General features: G+C 43.0%; 1 protein-coding gene across 9 annotated transcripts in view; it reads left to right on the plus strand.

Moving 5' to 3' along the window:
* The window catches only part of LOC149335264 (adenosylhomocysteinase-like 1), a 266601-nt gene extending 245537 nt beyond the window's left edge, over positions 1-21064 (plus strand). For all 9 annotated transcript variants that reach the window (XM_089551926.1, XM_089551928.1, XM_089551927.1 and 6 more), the window contains 12 exons: positions 4506-4752; positions 5499-5570; positions 5650-5680; positions 6403-6497; positions 7526-7702; positions 8237-8283; positions 9519-9671; positions 10651-10816; positions 10987-11085; positions 13181-13328; positions 15396-15516; positions 16357-21064. In XM_089551926.1, the coding sequence (XP_089408052.1) occupies positions 4654-4752; positions 5499-5570; positions 5650-5680; positions 6403-6497; positions 7526-7702; positions 8237-8283; positions 9519-9671; positions 10651-10816; positions 10987-11085; positions 13181-13328; positions 15396-15516; positions 16357-16363 (1215 nt within the window). In that variant the 5' untranslated portion in view covers positions 4506-4653 and the 3' untranslated portion in view covers positions 16364-21064. The remainder of the gene's footprint in view (positions 1-4505; positions 4753-5498; positions 5571-5649; positions 5681-6402; positions 6498-7525; positions 7703-8236; positions 8284-9518; positions 9672-10650; positions 10817-10986; positions 11086-13180; positions 13329-15395; positions 15517-16356) is intronic.
* The last annotated feature ends 212 nt before the right edge of the window (positions 21065-21276 follow it).

Consider the following 21276-nt stretch of genomic DNA (forward strand, 5'->3'; position numbering starts at 1 on the left):
TTGCTTCGAAAACTAAAGACAAATAAAAAAAAAACGCCTCTAGTCCCTAGTGATTTGTGTTCACGCTTAAGCACCCGGACTACTGATGTGTATATAAAATATTTTCTTTTTTTTAAGCTTTAGTGTTAAGAATTCTCTCTCATGTTTAACTCGGGTGGTTGCCACGGGCGCCCACCGGTCGAGCGCCTTATGAGTGATGCCTCTTTGCTTGTTTTCGTTTTAAACGCGTGGTACGTTATCTTCTCATATGAAAGCAATGTTCTTAAACTTTTTATTCTTTTCCTAAGACGATGGGGCATGAACACCTTGGCCTTCTTTGCTCATTATCCTTTCTGCCTCCCCCCCCCCCCCCCCCCCCCCCCCCCGATATTTGTTAAATAAAGGCCCGCCCACCCCCTTCCGTCCTTTCGCTTACGCGGACGATTTGTGCTAAGGCTAAGTTCTAGAGTGATATTAACGGCGCATGCAGTTAGTGGGTCACAAATTTAGGAGCAAAAAAGAAAACTATTAAGAGCACCTAATCCCTCTAATAAGTGTATATAAAAAATGGTTCATAATGCTCAGCGAACGTAAGGTAAAACTGAAGGGGGGAAAGAGATTAAATTCCATTTTTCTCTTCGGTGTCTTGAAAGGAGCGACCTCTCAAGGACTCGACGATAACTAGTATTGCTATGCTCTTCTGCGCGCGTTTTTTTTTATGTAATTAATGTTAGTCGACGCATAATAAGCCCGGGCGCGAGTGCATATGTGAAAGGATGCTTTGGAAGCCTGAAGGAGGCAAATAAAAAAGAATTAGAAGAAAAAAAAACGGTGCTGGCATAATTCCACTGTTAGATCGCTGCTTTTATGCTTCCTGTTGTTGGCTGCACTGGAACAACGTCAATTCAGAATCGCGTGAAAAAAAAAAGCAGGAAAAAAAAGAAGCGCGTAATTTGGCGCGAAATGTGCCCTGAAAAGAAAACAATAAGTAAAAGAAGAAAAAAAAAACAATCGAAAACACTGGTGAGGGCAACTTTTCCGGCCGGGCCGTGGCACCAAAGCAGGCTCGTTTTTTCCCTCCATATCTGGTGCAGAATCCCATTAAGGCACCTCTGAAAATGAAGAATAAAGAGCAAGGCTGGTTTAATTACTCGTGCAGGCATCTCTCTGCTCGGCTGAGCATACTGTAATTAGTTTTTTTTTCGCGCAATGGCGCGGAGAGCATGGGTTGTCTTCATGCTGTTACTATCTGGAGCCTGGACGACGGGCAAGTGCTGTTTCTGCCCTGCTTTAGAGACACATGAAGAAAAAAAATCAAGCTTAATGGCATAGACTATTATGTAGTACTTAAAACCTTTTTTTCTGTTTACTCAGAGTTAAGGCGTTTTAATTGCTGCTTCTTAAAAGTAGCAGTAGTGTAATGTTGCAGCAGGCGGTGAAACGAGAGAGTAGGGGGGGGGGGGGGGGGGGGGGGGGTTAGTTGGAACAATCTCAAGCGGCGCCGGCACAATTGTTCGAGAGGTTTGCGCGTTTTACGTAACACAAAATTCGCCAGCGTGCTCAAGAATACAAGGATGCGAAATATCGGCCAGAGGTGTGTTTAATCGAGTGATATGTTCACATGTTATAAGGCATATTTGTTTTGCATATGTCGTTCGCTCCAGGCTTTCTTTGAATTCTGTCCCTCTTAGTAAACTACAAGGGTCAGTGTATTCGTCCCTGCGAAATCCGCAAATAATATTCAGCCTTGTTTGCCTTCGCAACGATAGGTGCTTCGTTGATCGATGCGTCCCTGCTCAGTGTGATAAACTCGGCGAAGTGGTCTCAACTCAGTGCCTTGTATTTCCTTATATTCAGAGGTTGTTGCGCCTTCGTTCCTGTGAATTCACCGGCTGTTAAAACCCGTATTTCGTCCGCCTCGTCTCGGGTTTTCCTACTCGATGCGACCTCGAGTTATCGCCGTGCCGGATTCCCTCAACCACCCCAGAGAATTGCTTGCAATTGCAGCGGGACACCACACCCGTGATCCAATTTGTATTGGTGTCCCAATGTTGTTCCGCGCTGGTGCAAACAACATGCATACCCTGTGCATCGCCCTCACTAATAGAATGTGTATCCATTCGTTGTTGCTTGTGCTTGCTGGCATGCAATCACTTTACTGTGGTGGCATGTATATGCTATATACAGCATGCTATATATGCTGTGTATACGTATACATGACCAGCATATATAGGCAACATGTATGAACACATGCACAGAGACACACAAACAGCAGCGTCTTGTTTATACTACGCGATAGGTGGATACTGTCGTCCCTTTATTGGCCGTCATTGCATTGGACTTGCGGTTTACGGCTGCACACATGTATGCTGCGGCTGCGAATAGTGATTCGTTTTATTGGAGTGTGAATGGTTTACTGCCGGATGGTCTCATTTTCATCGTTGTCGGATGGCTGAGAAGATAGTAATATGCTAGAGGCTGGCCCGTCAGGAACGTTATTAGCTTTTCCTCACTACACGGCTGTTTCAGGCGAAGTACCCTTTACAGGGTCTTAGAAGTGAAAAAAAAAAAAAAAGCGCGATTAAAAAATGAAAGGTGGTGGTTTGTGGAGGGGGGGGGGGGGGGTGTAATTATAGCTCACAGCTTTCTAAAGGGTGCCTCTTAGTTACTTTAAATTACAGGCTGTTATGAGTGACCGTTGGCGCAACGCCAGCCATTCGCCTGGCGCTGTCGCATTTGCACGTATTTATCATACCACGTTAGTGGGGCGCTGTGGTAGGGAAACGTGTTTCGGTAATGAAGTGCTTCCCTCGTCTACTTTCCGCAGCATCAGAGTGGAGATTTTCAAAGAACAGAAGGAAATAGCTAAGCAAAATAAAAAATAATACAGGCGATGTTAATGCTATTCCTTGTAAAGCTTTCACGCCGCTTGAAATTCCGAAGTAATACATTAGTGCTGTTGAAGCGCGCTGTTTCCCATGGAACCACGGTGTCCCTCTCCTGGTGGCGTGGCTGAGGTTAATCAACGATGTGGCACGCGCGATATATCTATGGCTGACGCTTATTTCGACGTCTTTGAACGGAAAGGGTTCGTTGCGGCGACTTTTTAAAATGGTTTTGACCGCTAAAGATGGTAACGGAGACAGTATTCATGCACGAGCCGTTCGCAGACCCTTTTCTCCTCTGGAATGGCACTACTGAAAGCAAAAAAAAAAAAAAGGTTGAGAAGAGGAAGAAAGTGGTACTGCTGCTAATCGAACCAGCGCACTATCCAACATTATCCAGACGCTGGTGCACTGCACCCTTACGCGCCTACGACTAGCTTTGAAATGCATGTCTCGAATTATAGTATTCAATGTCGGTCCCGCCTGTGGCGCTGCAGTCGCGAGCAGTGCCGGCCACGTTTTGGGGGCGCGCGGTAGAGGAAGAAGAAGAGAACGGCTGCGCACTGCCGTCCGCCTGCGTGCCGTTCGAAGTCGCCGTCATGAAGGGAGAGTCGAGCTGCAGGTTTTCGCCGAAACGCGACTACGCGGTGGTGAAGACCGACCTTTCGCAGCGGTTCGAAACCCGGCCTGGGTCTGGAGGAAGTCAGAGTACGTCCTCCGCGAGGCGCCTTTACCGCCTTCGCAGCTGTCGCGGTGAAACGGAATAGATGCGTCGAAACAAGCTTCGCGTACCCCTGTTCACCTTCTCTGATACCCCCTGTATCTTTTAGGTCTCTGCATGAGTTGCATGCAATTTCGTATAGCGTGCACGTTATTCTGCTATGTTTAGCGAACGAGGTAGAATTAACCTGGCATGCGTGCTGCTTGCTGTAGCTGAAAGGCCTGCCTTCTTTCAGGCGCTGCTAGTGCTTACTTGCGATTCTACTGTCTATTCTGAATGGGCTGTCATCTCAGTTTCATTTTCTTTATGCAAAGACGGCTTGGCAAAAAACGGTGTTTTGAATTGTAAACTATGTAGGGATTTTGCCCCATTTTTGGGTCCCGAGCACAAAAAACAAGTTGTGTGCCCTTACTATCTGACTCAACATGCTTTTTTTTTTTTGTTGCCATATGTGTACATATGGTAAAGCAATATTGCATTACATTCATAATTTCTGTAAATTACTTTTAGTTAAACTTGCAGGCAGTTTTTTTTTTCTCCAGAGTTGTTCTGCAGACACGTGAGCTGGCCAATTGATTTTTTGCAGTGCATGTGTTTTTGTCCGGCAGTATTCTGCAAATTCAGTACCTGTAGCAATGCCTAGAACTGCGATAATCTAGAAACATCTGTAAAGAGCAGCTGGCTTTCTGCCTCAATGAAATTTAGTATGTCAGATGCCGGGAGGCTCCATATAATATTAACTCATTTAGGATGAAAAGGCCACCTTGATGACACTAGCTTGGTCCCCTTATCAAACACCAGCTTTCTGGAACATTTTCACATTGTTCAAACTAACCTAAGCTTAGCTTTTCTAATTGTTTCCTAGTAAGCAGTCACAAGACCTGTGCTGATGTCTTTTCTGGTATATCTTCCTTGTGCAGCCTCCTACACAGACACAAGCTCGGACGATGAAGGCGTGTCGCCCCGTGAGAAGGTCCAGAAGAACTCCAAGGGCTTCAGCGAATTCTGCGTCAAGAACATCAGCCAGGCGGCGTTCGGGCGCGGGAGATCGAGATCGCCGAGCAGGAGATGCCCGGTATCATGGCGCTGCGTAAGCGTGCTGAGCAGGACAAGCCACTGCAGGGGGCCAAGATTGTTGGCTGCACACACATCAACGCACAGACAGCCGTGAGTAGGACATCACTGCTATTTGGTCTGCATCACTGTTCTTTTTTCTGCTTTGAAGGATGTGTTTTACTCCTCGTTGGTGTTGTATGCTACTAGGCTCATAGCCATGGCACACATGGAGCACGAAACTAAGGAAGGGACACTCACAATAGCTTAGAAGAATACTGGACATCGTTGATCTTTAAGCATTCAGTTGAAAGCCTATCGGTGTCTTGTGTTCTAAAAAATGTTGTGCTGTATTGCCTTGCGGGTTCGGTTTTCTGGAACGATGTGCAAACTAGCCCAATTTTTCACTCTTTTTAGATGATGTTGCAGTCTGGTTGATGTACATTATGCATATGCGTTATGGAAAGTTCTACTAGCAATCCTATTCTGTTGGTTCAAATGCTGCCAGTACTTGAACAGGTGCAATCTTGAAAGTCAAGGATACTGAGCATAGGGTAATGAAGGTATTAAGGGCTCTTAACATTATTGCAGAGGTTATTTTGTGTCTTGGCTAATGTTTGCTTGGATCAGGATTTTTTTTCCTAGGCACATGTCGTGCAGTTGAAAAAAGAACTGGCATTTTAAGTTTTAGCCTCAAGTGACCTGACCTACCCTCTTAGGCGCTCTGCTGTACGACATGTTTAAAGTCTCTTTTGGTGTGAAACCTCTGCATTGTCATTCTTTGCTGCGTTCTTGACATTCTCTCTGCTGGATTGCATTTAACCGGCCATTTGTGTCTGCCACCCTGACTGTGTCCGCAGGTGCTAATCGAAACCCTGGTTGCACTTGGAGCAAGCGTACGATGGGCTCCTTGCAACATCTACTCAACTCAGGTGAGTACATTTGTTGTACGCCCCGAGGAAATCATGTGTCTGAAATTTATATTCATAAAAACTTTTTTTCTTTTCTTAGAATGAAGTTGCAGCTGCTCTTGCTGAGGCAGGTGAGAGAAAACATTCTGCAATGCTTGGTGCACAGATTGTGCAAAACTGAAAAGCAGTGTGGTTTTTGGAGTGATGGACTAGGTTCTAAGAAAAAAGAGAAAATGAAGGCTGCTGACGGTCAGGTTGTGCAACATGCTCAGGAAATTTACCGAAATAATAGCTGAAAGTTATTGAGAGAGGCTTGTGTCTAGAAGCGTGCTTGGCTAATGATGGCATCGATGATTTTTGACCACATAACCTACACAGCTAAGACATTGTGCATAGAAAACCTAGGTACACGGTTTCAGTAAATGATGTACAGTACATTTCAGTAAATACTGTACAGCACGTGCACAGTTTTCATTTTCATAAGGGTGTCTGTTTCCTTACTTAAGAAGAGAACATCCTCATAAAGAAATCAGAGATGTGGTCATTTCATGAGCACACAGGTGTGCTTGCGTTCTGGCTCCATCAAAATATGTGCCATTATGCAGAAATATGCGTTATTTTTATAGAGGCAAAATCGATAGAAAAACACCTTGTGCTGTATGATGTCGGCGCATGTTAAAGAACCCCAAGTGGTCTAAATTAATCTGGAGCCCTCTACTGCGGTGTCCATTATAGATCCTGTGTTGCTTCGGGGTGTTAAACTCTGAATTTATAACTATTTTTTTAACCGGGAACCATGTCATGCTGAGAGATATTTTTGTTTTAAGGCCTGCTGTTTTTCTTCCTTTTCCAGACATATCTGTTTTTGCCTGGAAGGGTGAATCAGAGGATGACTTCTGGTGGTGCATAGACAGATGTGTTCATTCAGAAAACTGGCAGCCAAACATGGTAATGTATCACAGTCTGTTGATGGTTTGGATAACATTGCCTATACAGTTGTGTAGGTAGCAAAAGTTGCATATGAGGTGCATGACCACACGAACATAATGCAATAATACGTTGTGACTATATTGATTGTGCGAGAGCTGTGCACTTATGCTGAATAATGTACCAAATATTCAGCTCCACATGTACAAAACCTTTTGTAGAATTTAAGTAATGCATTATTGTTGTTGACTGTGAAAATGCATGGAGATATTTAAATGTTATGCACGGTAGCACACCTCTTTACATGCTGTCCAGTGTCTTGTAGGACATATTAAACTGATGGCTGGCCTGCATTTTCATTGCACATTTTGTAGGTGGAAACTGTACATTCCAAAACCTCCTCTTGTCAAAACTTGCACTTTTTCTCACTTTTCATTTAATGACAAATATTTTTTGTAGCTGTACCTTGCAGGGATTGATTTTCACTACACGGTATTTTAATGTTAGAGCACACTTATATGTGTGCATTGCCTGAATTCATTGCCATAGAACGCTCTTATCTGTTGCAGCAGCTCTGAAGAGCTATAAGCTGGGGCACATTATCCTATAAGCTGTTGTTCAAAACCTTTTTGAGTTCAATGGCAACACCAGCATTGACAAATTTTTATAGAGGCTTTATTGACAGAGTGTCACTTATCTGATGATTATGGTCTCCCGTGTCCACGTTACCCCCTCATACTTTGAAGAGCAGTTGTGAATTTTTACTTTTTTTTAGATGTATCTTTTTGGTACAGCCGGTTGCTTGTAGTTAGGCAAGAGCTCATTATTTACTTGTGTAAACCTTTCCAGCCTTCGGTTGTCTCTATGAATATCATTTTATAGCAGGCATATTGGCAAAGCAAGGAATAGTTTGAAGAGTACTTTGCGACACTGTTAGCACTAATATGCCTCGCATTTCTTGCAATATGGCTACAGGGCTCGAGATGCAATTTGATCTTAACTTCTATTTTTCAATTGCCTTACTCCTCCCCGTCTTGTGTACCGTCCAGATCCTGGACGATGGTGGTGATGCAACACACCTGATGCTCAAGAAATATCCGGCCATGTTTAAGATGATCAAGGGTATCGTCGAGGAGAGTGTCACCGGCGTCCACCGCCTCTACCAGCTCTCAAAGTCCGGCAGGCTCACTGTGCCAGCCATGAATGTCAACGACTCCGTCACGAAGGCAAGCCTCATGTTTGTGACACCTTTCACTTACTGCCTCGGCTGGTGTGCTGCTTTTTCACAAGTTCACCGTTAGTCATTTCTTCTGATGTTTGGAGCACTTTGAAGGAGGTCGCTTTGGACATAATCTGACTGCATTAATGGGTTCTTTGGAAGATTACTCTTGCAGTTAGGTAGAAAAATTGTATCATTATCACCTTTTACTTCATCTCTTTTCATCTCTACGGTACATTTCTTTTCACACTATGCTGAAGATGCATGCTGTCTACTGTACTTTATGTATTGAAGAAGCTGCTTTAAAGTAGCTGATTTAATGCTGAAGTGGCCTAGTACCTGTGTTAACTGTTTTTTCTTTTTGTGAAGTGATGTATGTACACATGAAGGTTTTAAAATAATGGTTGCAGTAACCTCAACCATGTTACATACTGTGGAAACTGTGCAGGTCTTGATATTAGTGTGTTTTGCTGCTGTGCTTGTATTATTTAACTTCTTTCATGTGCTAATGTCTTCCTCTTGCTTCCATTTATGTGTGCAGACAAAGTTTGACAACCTCTACAGCTGCAGGGAGTCCATCCTTGATGCGTGAGCACACATTTTTGTTTTTCTTCGAAGTCTGGTTTCAATAGGCTCTCTGTTTGAATCTAATAGGAATTAGTCAGTATGGTGTTCTGTTGACGGCTGCAACGCTAAAAACGCACCGTAATATTGTTCTCTCACTAAAACCGCTCACTCATTCACTTCAAAATTAGGCGCAAAGATATATGCCCGCCTTGCTATTTCAATACCAAGTCTAGATGATGTATTTTCTTGAATCGATCAGAAATAATTGGAGATCTGCATTGTGTACAGCATCAGGGACCCAAAACAAGCAGCTTCTGGTGCTTATACGAAGAACGATTGTTTTGCCATTGAAGCTATGATGAGTTGAGAAGGAATTTATGGCTCATTTGAAGATGCTGCCCCAACTGATTTAATTCTGTTGAGCAAAAGCAGTCGAGAAAGCATCTTCAAATAAGCTGCTGATCAATACCCCCCCCCCCCCCCCCCCCCCCGTCCCTACCGCGCACACTCTTCCAATACAACTTTTAACGATTTACCACAATGAGCCAAAACCACCATGTCTAATGCTAATTTCTTTAAAGTGTAGTGTGAACCACAAAGGAATGGCCCTGGCTTATATGCTGAGTAGTTGAGTGGTCATGCATGGGATGTTTTCTGGATCATTTTTGTGCCTCCTAGAGCAGGAGCTCGTAAACTATAACCTGAAATTCTTTGGAGTGCTTTTTGGGGTTCTCCAAGCACCTAAATCCATGCATGCCTTAATTCTCACCTTTCCTTTACCTTTGGGACTGACCATACTATGACTATTCATTGCAGACTCATTTCTCTGCACGGCCAGTCATGATTAAAATAATTGAGTCATTTCTTAAGCTGTCATGTGCCAGCATGCTTCTTTTTGCATGCATGCTAGGCTTGGTAGGGATGGAGGCCAAGATCTGGGCTCCCCAGCACCTTTTGAAAGCTGCTGGGGCTCCCCAAGGGTGAACAGTTTGAGAACCCCTTTCTTAGAGGTGCCTCGTTTCACTCATCTAAAATAGTTTTCATTTAAGATAATCCTGGGATGCAGCATTTTGTAGTGGAGTTAATCTCTTGGAGCAGCATACTAGTGTGTACTCAAGGTGACAAGCTTGTAAATGTTCACATCAAACTACCTGAGTACTGCATCCCTTTTAAATGACTTTTGCTCATGAGTAGTAGTGGGGTGTTGGTGCCATTAAAAGTTGCTTTTCTTGTTGTCGTTATTCGCTGGCGCACAGGCTCAAGCGGTCGACTGACGTGATGTTTGGCGGCAAGCAAGTCCTTGTGTGTGGTTATGGTGAAGTGGGCAAGGGCTGCTGTTCGGCCCTGAAGGGCATGGGAGCCGTGGTGTACGTCACTGAGATCGACCCCATCTGTGCCTTGCAAGCCTGGTGAGTTGGAATGCCTTTGTTTTTTGATGCCTTCTTGATTGAATGAAAAAGAAAATGTGATCAGTGTATATGTAGTGCCCACTTTGAGTATTTGTACTTCAAACTCCTCTTTACAGGCGAGAATATCTTGCCTTGAGCTTTGACTTGGTTGGAGTCAAATTTAAGGCCCAAAGCTTAGTTGCCCATATGTGTTTGTTTCTCATAGTGCAATGTGCGCCCACTAAGTATTCATTGGAGTGACATGAGCGGGTACTGTGATGGAAAGTGGCTGAGAATAATGACGATCGAGCTTCTTGGTTAGGCCCTAACCAGTACACTGATTTCCACAGGCCCTCTGACCCTGCCAGGAGATGTGTTGGTGCGCAATTGAAGAACAATAGTTTGGTACACCTTAACAATGTCTTCATGAACTTAAAGGATTCATGGGCTACTATTTAAGAACCAGCTGTTCTGTTCTTGGTCCATTGCTTGGACACGACTATTCTTAATAGTTTGTTGTTTCTCACGTTAGACATTTAATGAACATTATTTCTGAAATGCCAAGGGTTTGCCTTATAAATTTTCATCATTAAGATTTCAAGACCCCTTGTTTTACTTTGAAAATGAGAGGGTTAGTAATAGTTGGCTGGACTGCTGTTCCGTGCAGGTTGTCAAGCAAGTTTCCACCTTTATGCACTACCTTCGCTGACTAGCTCAGAGGGCAGGCCAGTTAGCGTTTATTTAAATTCAGCAAAGTGCTGCCATCCTTGCAACATCTCAAGGCCAGAATATGCTTTAGATGTGTTGTAGGCCTGGAGAGTCTCACATTCATATGAGAAGATTAGGCAAATGGAACAAACTACCATTGCATAATTTGGATTAATTCATTCAGCACAGGTTAATATTATCTTCTGCATTGAGCACGGAATGATTGCTAGCATGGACTGCGATAATTTAAACTGAAGGTCTTACTTCTGTGGGAAAATGTTTCTCGTGGCAGCATGGACGGCTTCCGTGTCGTCAAGATCAACGAAGTTGTTCGCAACATTGACATCCTTATCACTGCCACCGGCAACAAAAACGTGGTCCAGAGAGAACACATGGACAAGATGAAGAACAGCTGCATAGTCTGCAACATGGGCCACTCCAACACGGAAATCGATGTGGTACGTATCTCGCTGCACTTTGCTATTCTTTCGTGCAAACTCCTAAAGCATCCAGGTGCAAAATCCATAAAAATTTAAAGGAAAGCGTGAAGCTGAAGGGTTTTTGAGTACAAAATCTAAACAGTGAAAGCAGTTGGCTCATATTGTTTTATTTTTTTCCTGCTCTCCAGCAAAGCCTGCGGACTCCGGAGCTGACCTGGGAGAAAGTTCGTTCCCAGGTGGATCACATCATTTGGCCAGACGGAAAACGCATTGTACTACTCGCTGAGGTGAGCCTGTGTGGTTGTACATTTGGAAAATATTAGTGCACTAAAAATGTCACCGGATGTAAACTTGTATGCACTGTTCTAAAGCACATATTCTTAAGACAAGATTTAACGCTGTTACAGCTATGGCTGGTATTCACCTACAGTCGATACTGCCATGCCACATTCGATAAGTGTTTGTCGTTCTTATAGGGGGATTACAGAGTGTAGTGTATAGACTGGTTTGTCGCACTAAAGTGGGACACTTCTGAAATCACAATTTGGTGTTCTGTATTTTATGAGAAATATGAAATGACAGGAGGAGGCAATCTAGCACCCTTTCGCAGAAGGCACAGTTTAACTCTTTGTGACTTTTGCTGAATATCACTCAGTCTTCGCATAGCTTGTATGCTTAACATAATGTGGTGGTTCACCAGTTCCGACATGTGTACATTATTTTCTCTTTAATTTAATTTGGTTCCTAAAGTGAATTTTACGTTGGCTTTCACTTCTCACCTTCAATGCATGACGAGCATATTCACATTCTTGTCTTCACTAGACGGTAATAGCTTTTTCCTATTGTAGAACTAGTGATAGTGTAGTAAAATTTGCAGTGTAAACATTGCATATGAAAAAAGAAACAGAAAAATAGCTTTAATTTTTAGCTGAAGTTGATAGTTATGCCATACACAAGAATTGAGCATTTGAATGAAAAGAATAGACAGTTAAGATCATGGCAGAGATCATGGCGGTGACGTTGTTAGGTGTTTCAAATTGTTTAGTACAGATTTTTTTTTAAAAGCCATGATAAGTATTTCAGTGTAGTCTCTGTATTTTGGCTGTACAAATAGGTCAGACATTTACATGATAGAGGACAATAAAAAGCGCTTAATTAAAATGAACTAATCAACTTTCTTGTTTTAGGGCACACAGTTAAATTGTGCACTTCAAGGGCATGAAAATTGAAGTTGGGCCCCTGTTTTTAAATTTCAGACTCTGTGTTGTGGGGTATATGATATAGAATGTGTAAGAAAAGGCTTTTGAAAAGTTAGCTTTTTCATGGTTGCGCATAAAATTTGTCACTTGAATTTAATACAGACACAGTTTGTCTTCTGGGACATAGGTGTTGACGTGATCCTCCCGATGATACCACAAGCGCGTAGGGACATTCAAACCAAATATTCTTGGCACCAAGAAGTTTGAAACAACATTTTGGTTGTTACAGATTGCTTACACTTTCTGTCGTGAGCAGTAGTGTACATACCGATTGATTATGTGTGCCGTATTTTCCGGTGTGTAAGACGCGGTTTTTTGTCAAAAATCTTGCTGGTGCGTCCTATACAAGGGTGCGTCTTATATGCGAATTTTTCGTTTTTTTTTTGCGAGTTCAGAAATTACTCAGGTTCACTCTCAAGCTTTTTTCACCGAAAAGATATCACTACCAATGATGCGGTAGTCACACGGTTAATACTTCAATACGGGGACCACCGTGCGCAACTTTTTTCAGGGGAACTTTATCATGAAACGGCGGGGATGATGACTTCCAGAATCGCAAACACGCGGTCATTTCGGAGGCGCAAGCAAAAGTAATGTGAAATTCCAAAAGATGGCGACAGTCGCGCTTCTCGCCATTGTCAAAACAAGCCAAGCCGGCGTTCTTTTTTAGTCATTCTTTGCAACTTCGCAACCGTGTACGTATTACGTCTGTGTTGGTGACTTCGGCGTGTGTTTTCCACTACCTACACCTGTCGTGCTCGGTCTTAAACAGTATGCCACCGAAGTTGCGCAAGAGCTACACCGCAAAGTTCAAATTATCTGCGGTCGAGTATGCTACCGAAAACGGAAATCGGGCTGCGGGCCTACGGAGCTTTTATGCGATCAGATGAGTCCATCCATGGTTCATTTCGCAATGGTCGAGCGAGCGTGTTTAATTAACCCTCACTAGACTAAGTGGGTAAATTGGGGTGCGTCTTATACACAGGTGCGTCTTACATACCAACTTTTTCAATGAGAGCCTTCATATATGGCGGGTGCGTCTTATACAAGGGTGCGTCTTATACACCGGAAAATACGGTATGTGTGAAGCTGATTGACCTGACTGACTTCACTCGTTGTGCAGGGACGTTTGGTGAACTTGAGCTGCTCCAGTATCCCCTCGTTCGTGGTGTCCATTACTGCGGCAACTCAAGCTTTGGCTCTGATCGAGCTCTACAACGCCCCTCATGGGCGCTACAAGAGCGACGTCTACCTTCTGCCCAAGAAGATGGGTGCGCCACTCCCTTTCTCCTCTCTTGCTCATTACTGCCGTTCGTCACTTTCTGTGGAGTGTTAACGTGTGTGTTAGAAACCATTAGAAACATTATTATTGCCTATTACAGTTTGTCTATTAGATAGTAATTACACGCAAGGTATGCGTCACACGGGTCTGCCATCTAAAATTGGCCGTCATGTTTTCTTCCTGTTATTTATTTATGTATACACACTGCAGCCTCGCATGGGTCTATGGCAGGACAAACTAAAAAATGAAAAACAAAACAAAAACAAATGGTAGCAATCAGCATTGTATGAGATAGTACCATGAAAGCACAAGGAAATGCACAGTAAAAACCTTTGGGTTAAAAACTATAGAATGCGAAAATTATTTCAAAATTTAAAAAATTTGAAATAATTTTTAAAATTTTTAAAATAGTTTAAAAAATTTTTAAATAGTTGCCAAGTGGCTCAAAATTGCTGAGAATTATTGTCTGCAAGAGCTTTAAACAATCAGTGCAACAATATCAGGAAGTGGAGTGAGCACCAGATCAGAGTTGAGAAGAGGGCGTAAAATCTCTCTCATATCAGCAAAAAATGTAAATGGACAGCCTTTTTTCTTTAACAGATTCCAATTTATTTAAGTCCACAAGTGGACAGGATTCCAATCTACACAGCACTATTCCAGGATTGAATTGGAAAGTTTAATATTTCACTCTGCTTCATTTGTTCACTGATGTCAGTGACCACTGTTATGCGGAGGCAGTTAAAAAAATTAAGGTAACAAGAGCTGAGAAGTTACATTCTTCCTTTTGGTCTAATTTTCCGCCAGGGCTGCAGCAAACATACACAACATTACCACACTGCTGTTAGATACTGCATACTATGTTGTTGCATCAGGCCCTCACGTTATCAGATACAAGACAGCTGCGCTCATGAAAACAAGGTCAAGTGTGAAAGTGTGTAGTGTTAAAAAGGTTTTTGCATCTAAAAGGCACCTTACCAGCACAAATTCATTGTCTGCTTGTTGAGGCGTATGGCACTTAGGCTATACTGAGCTGTATACTGGTTGGACAGCCATGCAAAATGCACAATGATCCCTTGCATTTGGACACCTCAATCAGGGGAATTGTTGTATTCTACTCGACTTAGCGATATTGCTAAAGAACCTAACATCCCAGCCCGCTGTGTGCTCAGCATTATCCATGAACAATTGGGCCATTGAAAGATATTCACCATGTCGCTGTTTGGCAGTGTGGAGGAGGGACTTGCAGTTTTCTACGCTGGCATCGATATTTAGGAATGTCACTGATGCATACACTTCAACAAGCATGGCTTCTTTGTTAAAAATTAATGGACCTGCGAAGTAAATGTTATTCTTGCGAGCTCTTGTTACTGTACTTTTTGAACCACCCCCATAGTAGGTCGAGGCTTTACATGCTGACACTCGACAGTCGTCTCGCATGATTAGTTTCTTTACAACTGCTGATTGAAAAATGAGCCACTTGGTAAGCCTTTTCACTGTAGCTCTGGATCAGTCATTTCAAAGAGTCGTTTCAAATCCTATCATTCACAGGATTTGCATTTTTTATTAAATGAGAAATGTAAAAATCATATTGTGAAAATGTTTTTCTGCATTGAGAGGAACTTTTGGGGACTCGCAGTATCAGATTCCTTCTCGACACTGCCTTTCTTATTCCTTTTGCCGCTGCTTTTCAGTTTTAAAACACCGCCACTTCTAGCTTCTCTTAATCGCCGTCTGTGTCAGTGCAGCAAATCAAATTTGAGTGTGTGATTTGAACAACGCAGGCTGATTTGCAGAGGTGTTTGCTCACGGCAGTTTAGGGCGCACTGAGCGTCGGTTGGATGCTGACATAAACCCGTTTTGGCTTTCGGAAAGTACTAACTGCTCATGTCTTGCTTTAACTACCTTGCTGTCCTTTGTAAAGCCTGACACATTAAGGAGTTGGTTGGTTTATCGAATCCGTATATTGTGCATATGCTGCTTGTGTAAGCTGTGGGCTTTCCTTGGCGTTTATCATAGCTTGTGACAAAATGTTGCTCCGTGTGCTTTATTGGTGCAGATGAGTACGTTGCGAGCCTCCACCTCCCGACATTTGACGCCCATCTGACTGAGCTGACTGATGACCAGGCCAAGTACATGGGCCTCAACAAGGCTGGGCCTTTCAAGCCCAACTATTACAGGTGGGACCTAACTTTCTAACAATAGTATCCAAAAAAAAGGATACGGCTGGCAAACACACAATTCCGCGAGAAAGGCTTAAATCCGAGATTTTCCATGGAATCTTGGGGAGCTAGGGGCCTTAACTATAGCACCTAGATGTTTACTGGACATTTGAATCCTTCTATGGCACTGTTGTTCAGAGGGGTTTCAGGGAGAAGTGATGAATCTGTGGAGAGTATAGTGACGACAAAAAAAAAAATTCTACAATTTCCATTTTTTAAGATGCACTCTTATTTGTGGCCTTTGCTTCTTTTGTGGCCTAGCAGTGCTGGGTAGCTGAAACCAAGATGGCACAGGCCGTTTGCTGCTGTGCTGATTATGAACTAATCGCATAAGTGGCAAAACTTGGGTTGCTGCGTGAGTTACGTCTTGTGCACTGCGTACTGCATGCATCACCCTTGTGCATGTGCAACTCGTAAGATGGTCACTACTTTGCATTGCGATGACAGTGGTGTGATTGCCCCATGGTTCCAGTTTCCACTCCATGATTTGTTTCTAGCCAGTTTTCTAGTGCATACTCTGTGCAGAGCTTTATTAATAAAGCCTAGTTTATTGTGACATTTTAATTATCAGGAACCATGTATGTCACTGAATCAGAAGTGTAACACATACCACACTGTGCATTGCAAGCATATTGGAAGAGTATTTTGTATAAAGGATGCAACTGTCAATCTGCTCAAAATTGGCACACTCGCTTGATCTATGTGCGCAGGAAAACATTTTCAAGGTATTTTTATCCAAAAATTGCCATCGTGTTGCTTAACTTCTTTGTGACCTTCTTCTCTGGTGTTGCCTTTCAGGTATTAACTGCAGTGTCGTCACATAGTAGAGCGTGGGAACAGCCGAGCATTCCAGTGGGCACAACAGCCGGAACAAGGAAGGGAGAGAGAAGCTTTGGAACGCACCTGACCGCAGCAGTATGGAGTGTGGAAACCCGCATGTGTTGAAAAAGCGAATGCGAAGAGAAACGAATATCCAGAGGGTGGGGGATATCGGAACAGCTCAGTGGAGAAAAGGGGGGGAAAGTGTGCACCGACACTGTCCTCTCCCTGTTGCACCTTCAGCGAAAAAGGGAGAAGAGTGTCACTTGACACCCCTTTGACTCCCCTCTTGTACATTTAGGGAAGAAAAGGGGGGAAATGGTGTCAGTTGCCACATTTTTCCTCTCTCTTGTACATAGGCTAGACTCTCTATTTAGTGCCTGTTCAAGACAGCGAGATACGTGCACCGATACACTTCTCCCCTCTTGTACATAGGCTATAGACTTCTCTTAGTGCCTGTTCAAGACAGCGAGATTAACTTGCAGCTGATAATCCTAGCAGTTACACAGTGTGTAGAGTGTGGCACCGGCCTGGTGCGGATAGTTAGTCCGGCTTATGACCGTTCGGTTGAAGATTTGTTTGTTTGCTCCCCTCTCCAATGGCTCGTCCCCAAAACGTGGTTGGTCCCTTCCTTGTAATGTCTTTCGAAATATTTTAATGCTGAAAAAATTCCGAAATTTGCTGTCTCTCCAATTTCACTCGTCTCGTTCGCTGCCATGTTTGGCACTTCAATGTGACCGAGCACAGGATTGGAATTATCAGCTGCAGCAGCTTGACTTCTTATTAAAGTCCTGGCAATGAATGTTGCAAGAACTGCTCTTCATTGAGCAAATTTTATACTTTGAACAATAGTAGTTTTGATTGCACCATCAGGTGCATGCTTCTTTTTGCCATCATGTATTTGTTACGTCTTATTGAGAATTGTCAGCAATTTGAATAGTTTTGCCTTCTCACGAAGTGGGCTTGGTACTCAGTAATGATTGTCGAAGTTTTGTTATCATTGCTAGAAGCTATAGAAAGATTCATAGCTTGTGCATGCTTACTTATAGTAATGTGCACTCTATACTCTAACCATGCAGCAGGCATAATAGTTTGTTTTCTTTTCTCTTAAATTTTGATAACTGGTTGTCTAATTGTGCTTTGAACATATTTTTTGCACAGGGAGTCACCAGAAGTATTATTTACAATGGTGTACATTCATATGGCGTTTATGGAAGAGCCTCAAGGTCATTCTTTTGTCAAGAGGCGGGATGATTTGAGCGGCTTCTCTAAGCCCATTGATTCAGGCATAAAAATGCAATTGCTGCCAACATTATGACAAATTTCCTCGCTATTAACAGCGTGCTCTGTTTCTGTTGTGATTATGATTTTTATTACATAGCATTATTTTTTTCACCATGCGCACAGTAGTCTACAACTACGCCTTTTGTAATTTTCTTCTAATATTGAGGCGTGCCAGGCACCATAGTTGCGCCTGTTAAAAAAATTAAATTATTAAATATGGTAGAGAAGAAATGAACGAATGCTGTGCACTCATTTACGTGCACGTAATCAGTATGAACTTTGCTTGTGCTCCACTAGGTATAGTGTCGAATCGCAGACATCCGACTAATGCTGATGGCTGTTCGGGCCGTTGTTCTCTGCTCGAACTATGGTTCGTAATCCTGATTTCTGCTGGAGTTGGAAAATCAAATTCAACTGTGACGACCTTCTAGTAACCTCTTTTTTGTCTTCGCTTAATTTCGAAACTTTTGCTTTGTCCCTGAAAAGCTTCTGTTTTTACACCATTGGCTACGGATTGGATCACTGCGAGAACGTGGCTTAATTGGCTCGGAGAAAATGGTGCTTATGAAGGGGCGCAAACTTTGCTTGCTTTTCGGGGCGGGCCTGCTTTACCTCTCCTCTCAAATTTCTCAGCTTTGCTTTGCTGGCAGTTTTTCGCTATAATAGATTTTCTGACGTAGTGTCGGTAGTGTAGGGCCCTTGAATAACCTGCAGAGCTTCCTCCACTACCCGCGTCCACTCGTCCGGGCGTGTTCAGTGCTCTTGCTCGCTGAAGTTGGAATGGAGTCATCCATGAGAGCACTGCTTTCTTTTTACTTTGCTGCTTTTGTCGTTTCTTTGTTTTTTTCTGCTCTGTTGTGTTGGGAACAGCGAGTTTTATCTTCTGGCAATATTCTTAACACTGCACAAGCTGATACGCAGCCCCAAACACATGATCGTTCTGTCGTTTTAGTGGCGTTTTGAAAATTGTGCTCGGTGGCCGAGGCTGTGTTGTTACGAATTGTCCTGGTTGAACTCGTGGCTACTATCCTTCATTTGCTGCAATATGAACATATACTATAGTCATGCTTTGCAATCTAGCTTCATTGAAGAGTTATCTATATTATATATATACATACACATATATCTTTGTACACACGTGCGTGCAGTGACGAGAGGAAGCACGACACAACATTCCCATGCGACGGAAAAGCAGCTAAGCCATAGAGCGTTTCTCTCACCAGTGCTGCCAGGCTCTTGGTATCTTAGACTACTTAGGAGTTGAGCTGTGCGAATAGTGATGAGAAATCAAAACTGAGCATGACTGAACTCACAGCCCCATGAAACAAAAGGTGGCTTTGTTCACCAAATGTCTGAAGCTGCATAAATTAGTAAAGATATCATACAGCTGTGCAGTTTCCATTTTGCAGTGGCTGTCAGGCTTAACGGATCATTTGTGTGTATGACAGCATCACTGGATGATAGACGCTAAAGGCTTTGCTGTGTATAGTACCCCAATCTACTCTTGGATCCAGGTATTCTGCTGTTCATAAAGAACCACCAGAGTGCACTTCTAAACATAAATCTGTCAATGGGCTCACCTATCTTAGCAGTGCTTCTTCGAGAGCACTGTTTTTGTGTTGTTAACAGTACATACACCTTCTATCAAAAGTCTTATTTCAGGCTGCAGGGTTTCCTTTTGGGCTGTGTAGTTGGGCATTTAAGATGTACCTGAAGTCCAAATCTTTGGAGAGTGGTGAAAACTGTTTTCCCTTCTCCATACTTTTCGGGCTTCGTGTGTGCTGTCAGTGTCCAGGTATTTAGCTCAATAGCGAATTCCGTGGCCTGAATACTTTCGATCAAAGTTGTACTCGGCCATGTCATTCGATGGTCACTTCAAATGTGCTGTGCCTAAAATCACAGCTTAAAATTCCTCAGTTAGCACAGCCCTCTTGGAAAGAAAGATAGCAGCTTACGTACGTACCACATTACGTTACATTTTATGGGGCCTTTTGCTGTTGTATATACAGCATGCTCTGCCTTGTCTCAGGATACGAAGCGTGGTGTACTCCAGTGGTTCACAGATACGTTCGCATGGGGCTTTCAGTTGTGCAGCGGGGGCCTCGCATTTGCGTTCTGTCATTCCTGTCATCTAAAGCTCGCACGCATTGCATTTAAGTGCAGAAACATTATAGTGGATGGAGGAACATGAAAGACAAAAAGAAGTCTCACAACGAGTTGATTTGCTGTTTTTTTTCGTCACTTTCGTTTCTGTGAAGGCCTCTGTTTTCGTGATGTGAACCCATTAGTGTGGGCTTTTGACAGTTATGGTGTTTGTGTTGTTGCCTTCATTTTTTTTTTTCTTGCTTCAAGTTTCTTTCGTGTTGAACGCAACAATGTGGATTCAAAAACATTGTGTGTCATTCTGCAGAGTCGCATGCACTGTTTACAACAGTGAAGTTTTTTACGAACTTTCTGTTTGGGCAGCTTGTCTAGAGGCCTCCTTATATGGAATGTGTAAAAATCTTTGCCATCACTGTTGGCTGTGCGTTTGTTGGATGCCTCATTTCTTTGTTGCCTGCAGCAACATGCGTGTCATTTCTGTAGGTTGGAATTTATTGTGCTGGATTGTCACCCAACAACTTCCTTTTTGCCTTGCGGTTAAGAGGGAAGATTTGAGCTGCAATAGTGTGTTCAGTTACAGAAGCTCAGTACACATCAGATTGCTGTCTCTTTAGTGATATTTTAAAAAGTCAGCCATAAGTAATCTGTCCGTATAACACAAGCTGTATGGTCGTGTAAGCCCAGAGTCTAATGTTTACACTAAGTCTTATACAGTGCTTTTTGCCTTCACGTATACTTTCATTTGCATTGGCTTTGCTGCATCCCATTATGTTGGTGCTGTGGATGTCCTTTTTTTTTGTTCTTTTTCTTAGTGCTTTTCATGCTCTTGAAAGGTGCAAGCGTTTTGGGTGCGGTTATGTTGAAGCATGAAGAGTGTCTTCAACACTGTTTTTTGTTTGTTTTACACTGCTTTTGTCGACGATTCTTCACAGAGGCGATGGTGATTGCAGAGATCGAAGGGCGTCTGCAACGTGTGAAGAGTGGTTACTGAAAAGTTCTAGGTGGGCGTTGCATGGAGTCAAGCTCGCAGGGTGCCTTGAGAACTCTTCCGCAGTGATTTGCTGAGAGCGAGAACAAGGACAGTCTGTTGAGGGAGCGCGAAAAGGAGGAGATGCAGACAGTGAGAAGGGAAAAAAACCCCTGCAAACTCTCATTTCATATGCCTTTTGATTCGTTGATGTTATTGTCCTCTGGTTGCGCTGCTTACTTGTCTGCCGCCTTTTTCTTTTTCCCCCTTTATTTGGCCTCTGTGTGTTGTAACGCTACATTGTTTTTTTGATAGTAAAGTATTGTTTTTCAATTTGATTGCCTCTGTCTCATGAAAAAAACCTGCTTTGTCAGCAGCAAGCTTATCTTCAAAGTCTCTGGACGGGACCTCCTTATGACTGTTTGGCCGCACAGTTTTTTTATTTCTATAATACTGGAGATTTTTTACTCTGGTCTAAGCAGGAAGGGCAAAATGTTGGAGGAAAAACTATTACAACTGATATAACTGCCAGAACAAGCGGTAGC

The sequence above is a fragment of the Amblyomma mixtum genome, chromosome 7 (assembly GCF_055824585.1).
Source record: "Amblyomma mixtum isolate Tamu chromosome 7, ASM5582458v1, whole genome shotgun sequence".
In the NCBI taxonomy this organism is placed as follows: domain Eukaryota; kingdom Metazoa; phylum Arthropoda; class Arachnida; order Ixodida; family Ixodidae; genus Amblyomma; species Amblyomma mixtum.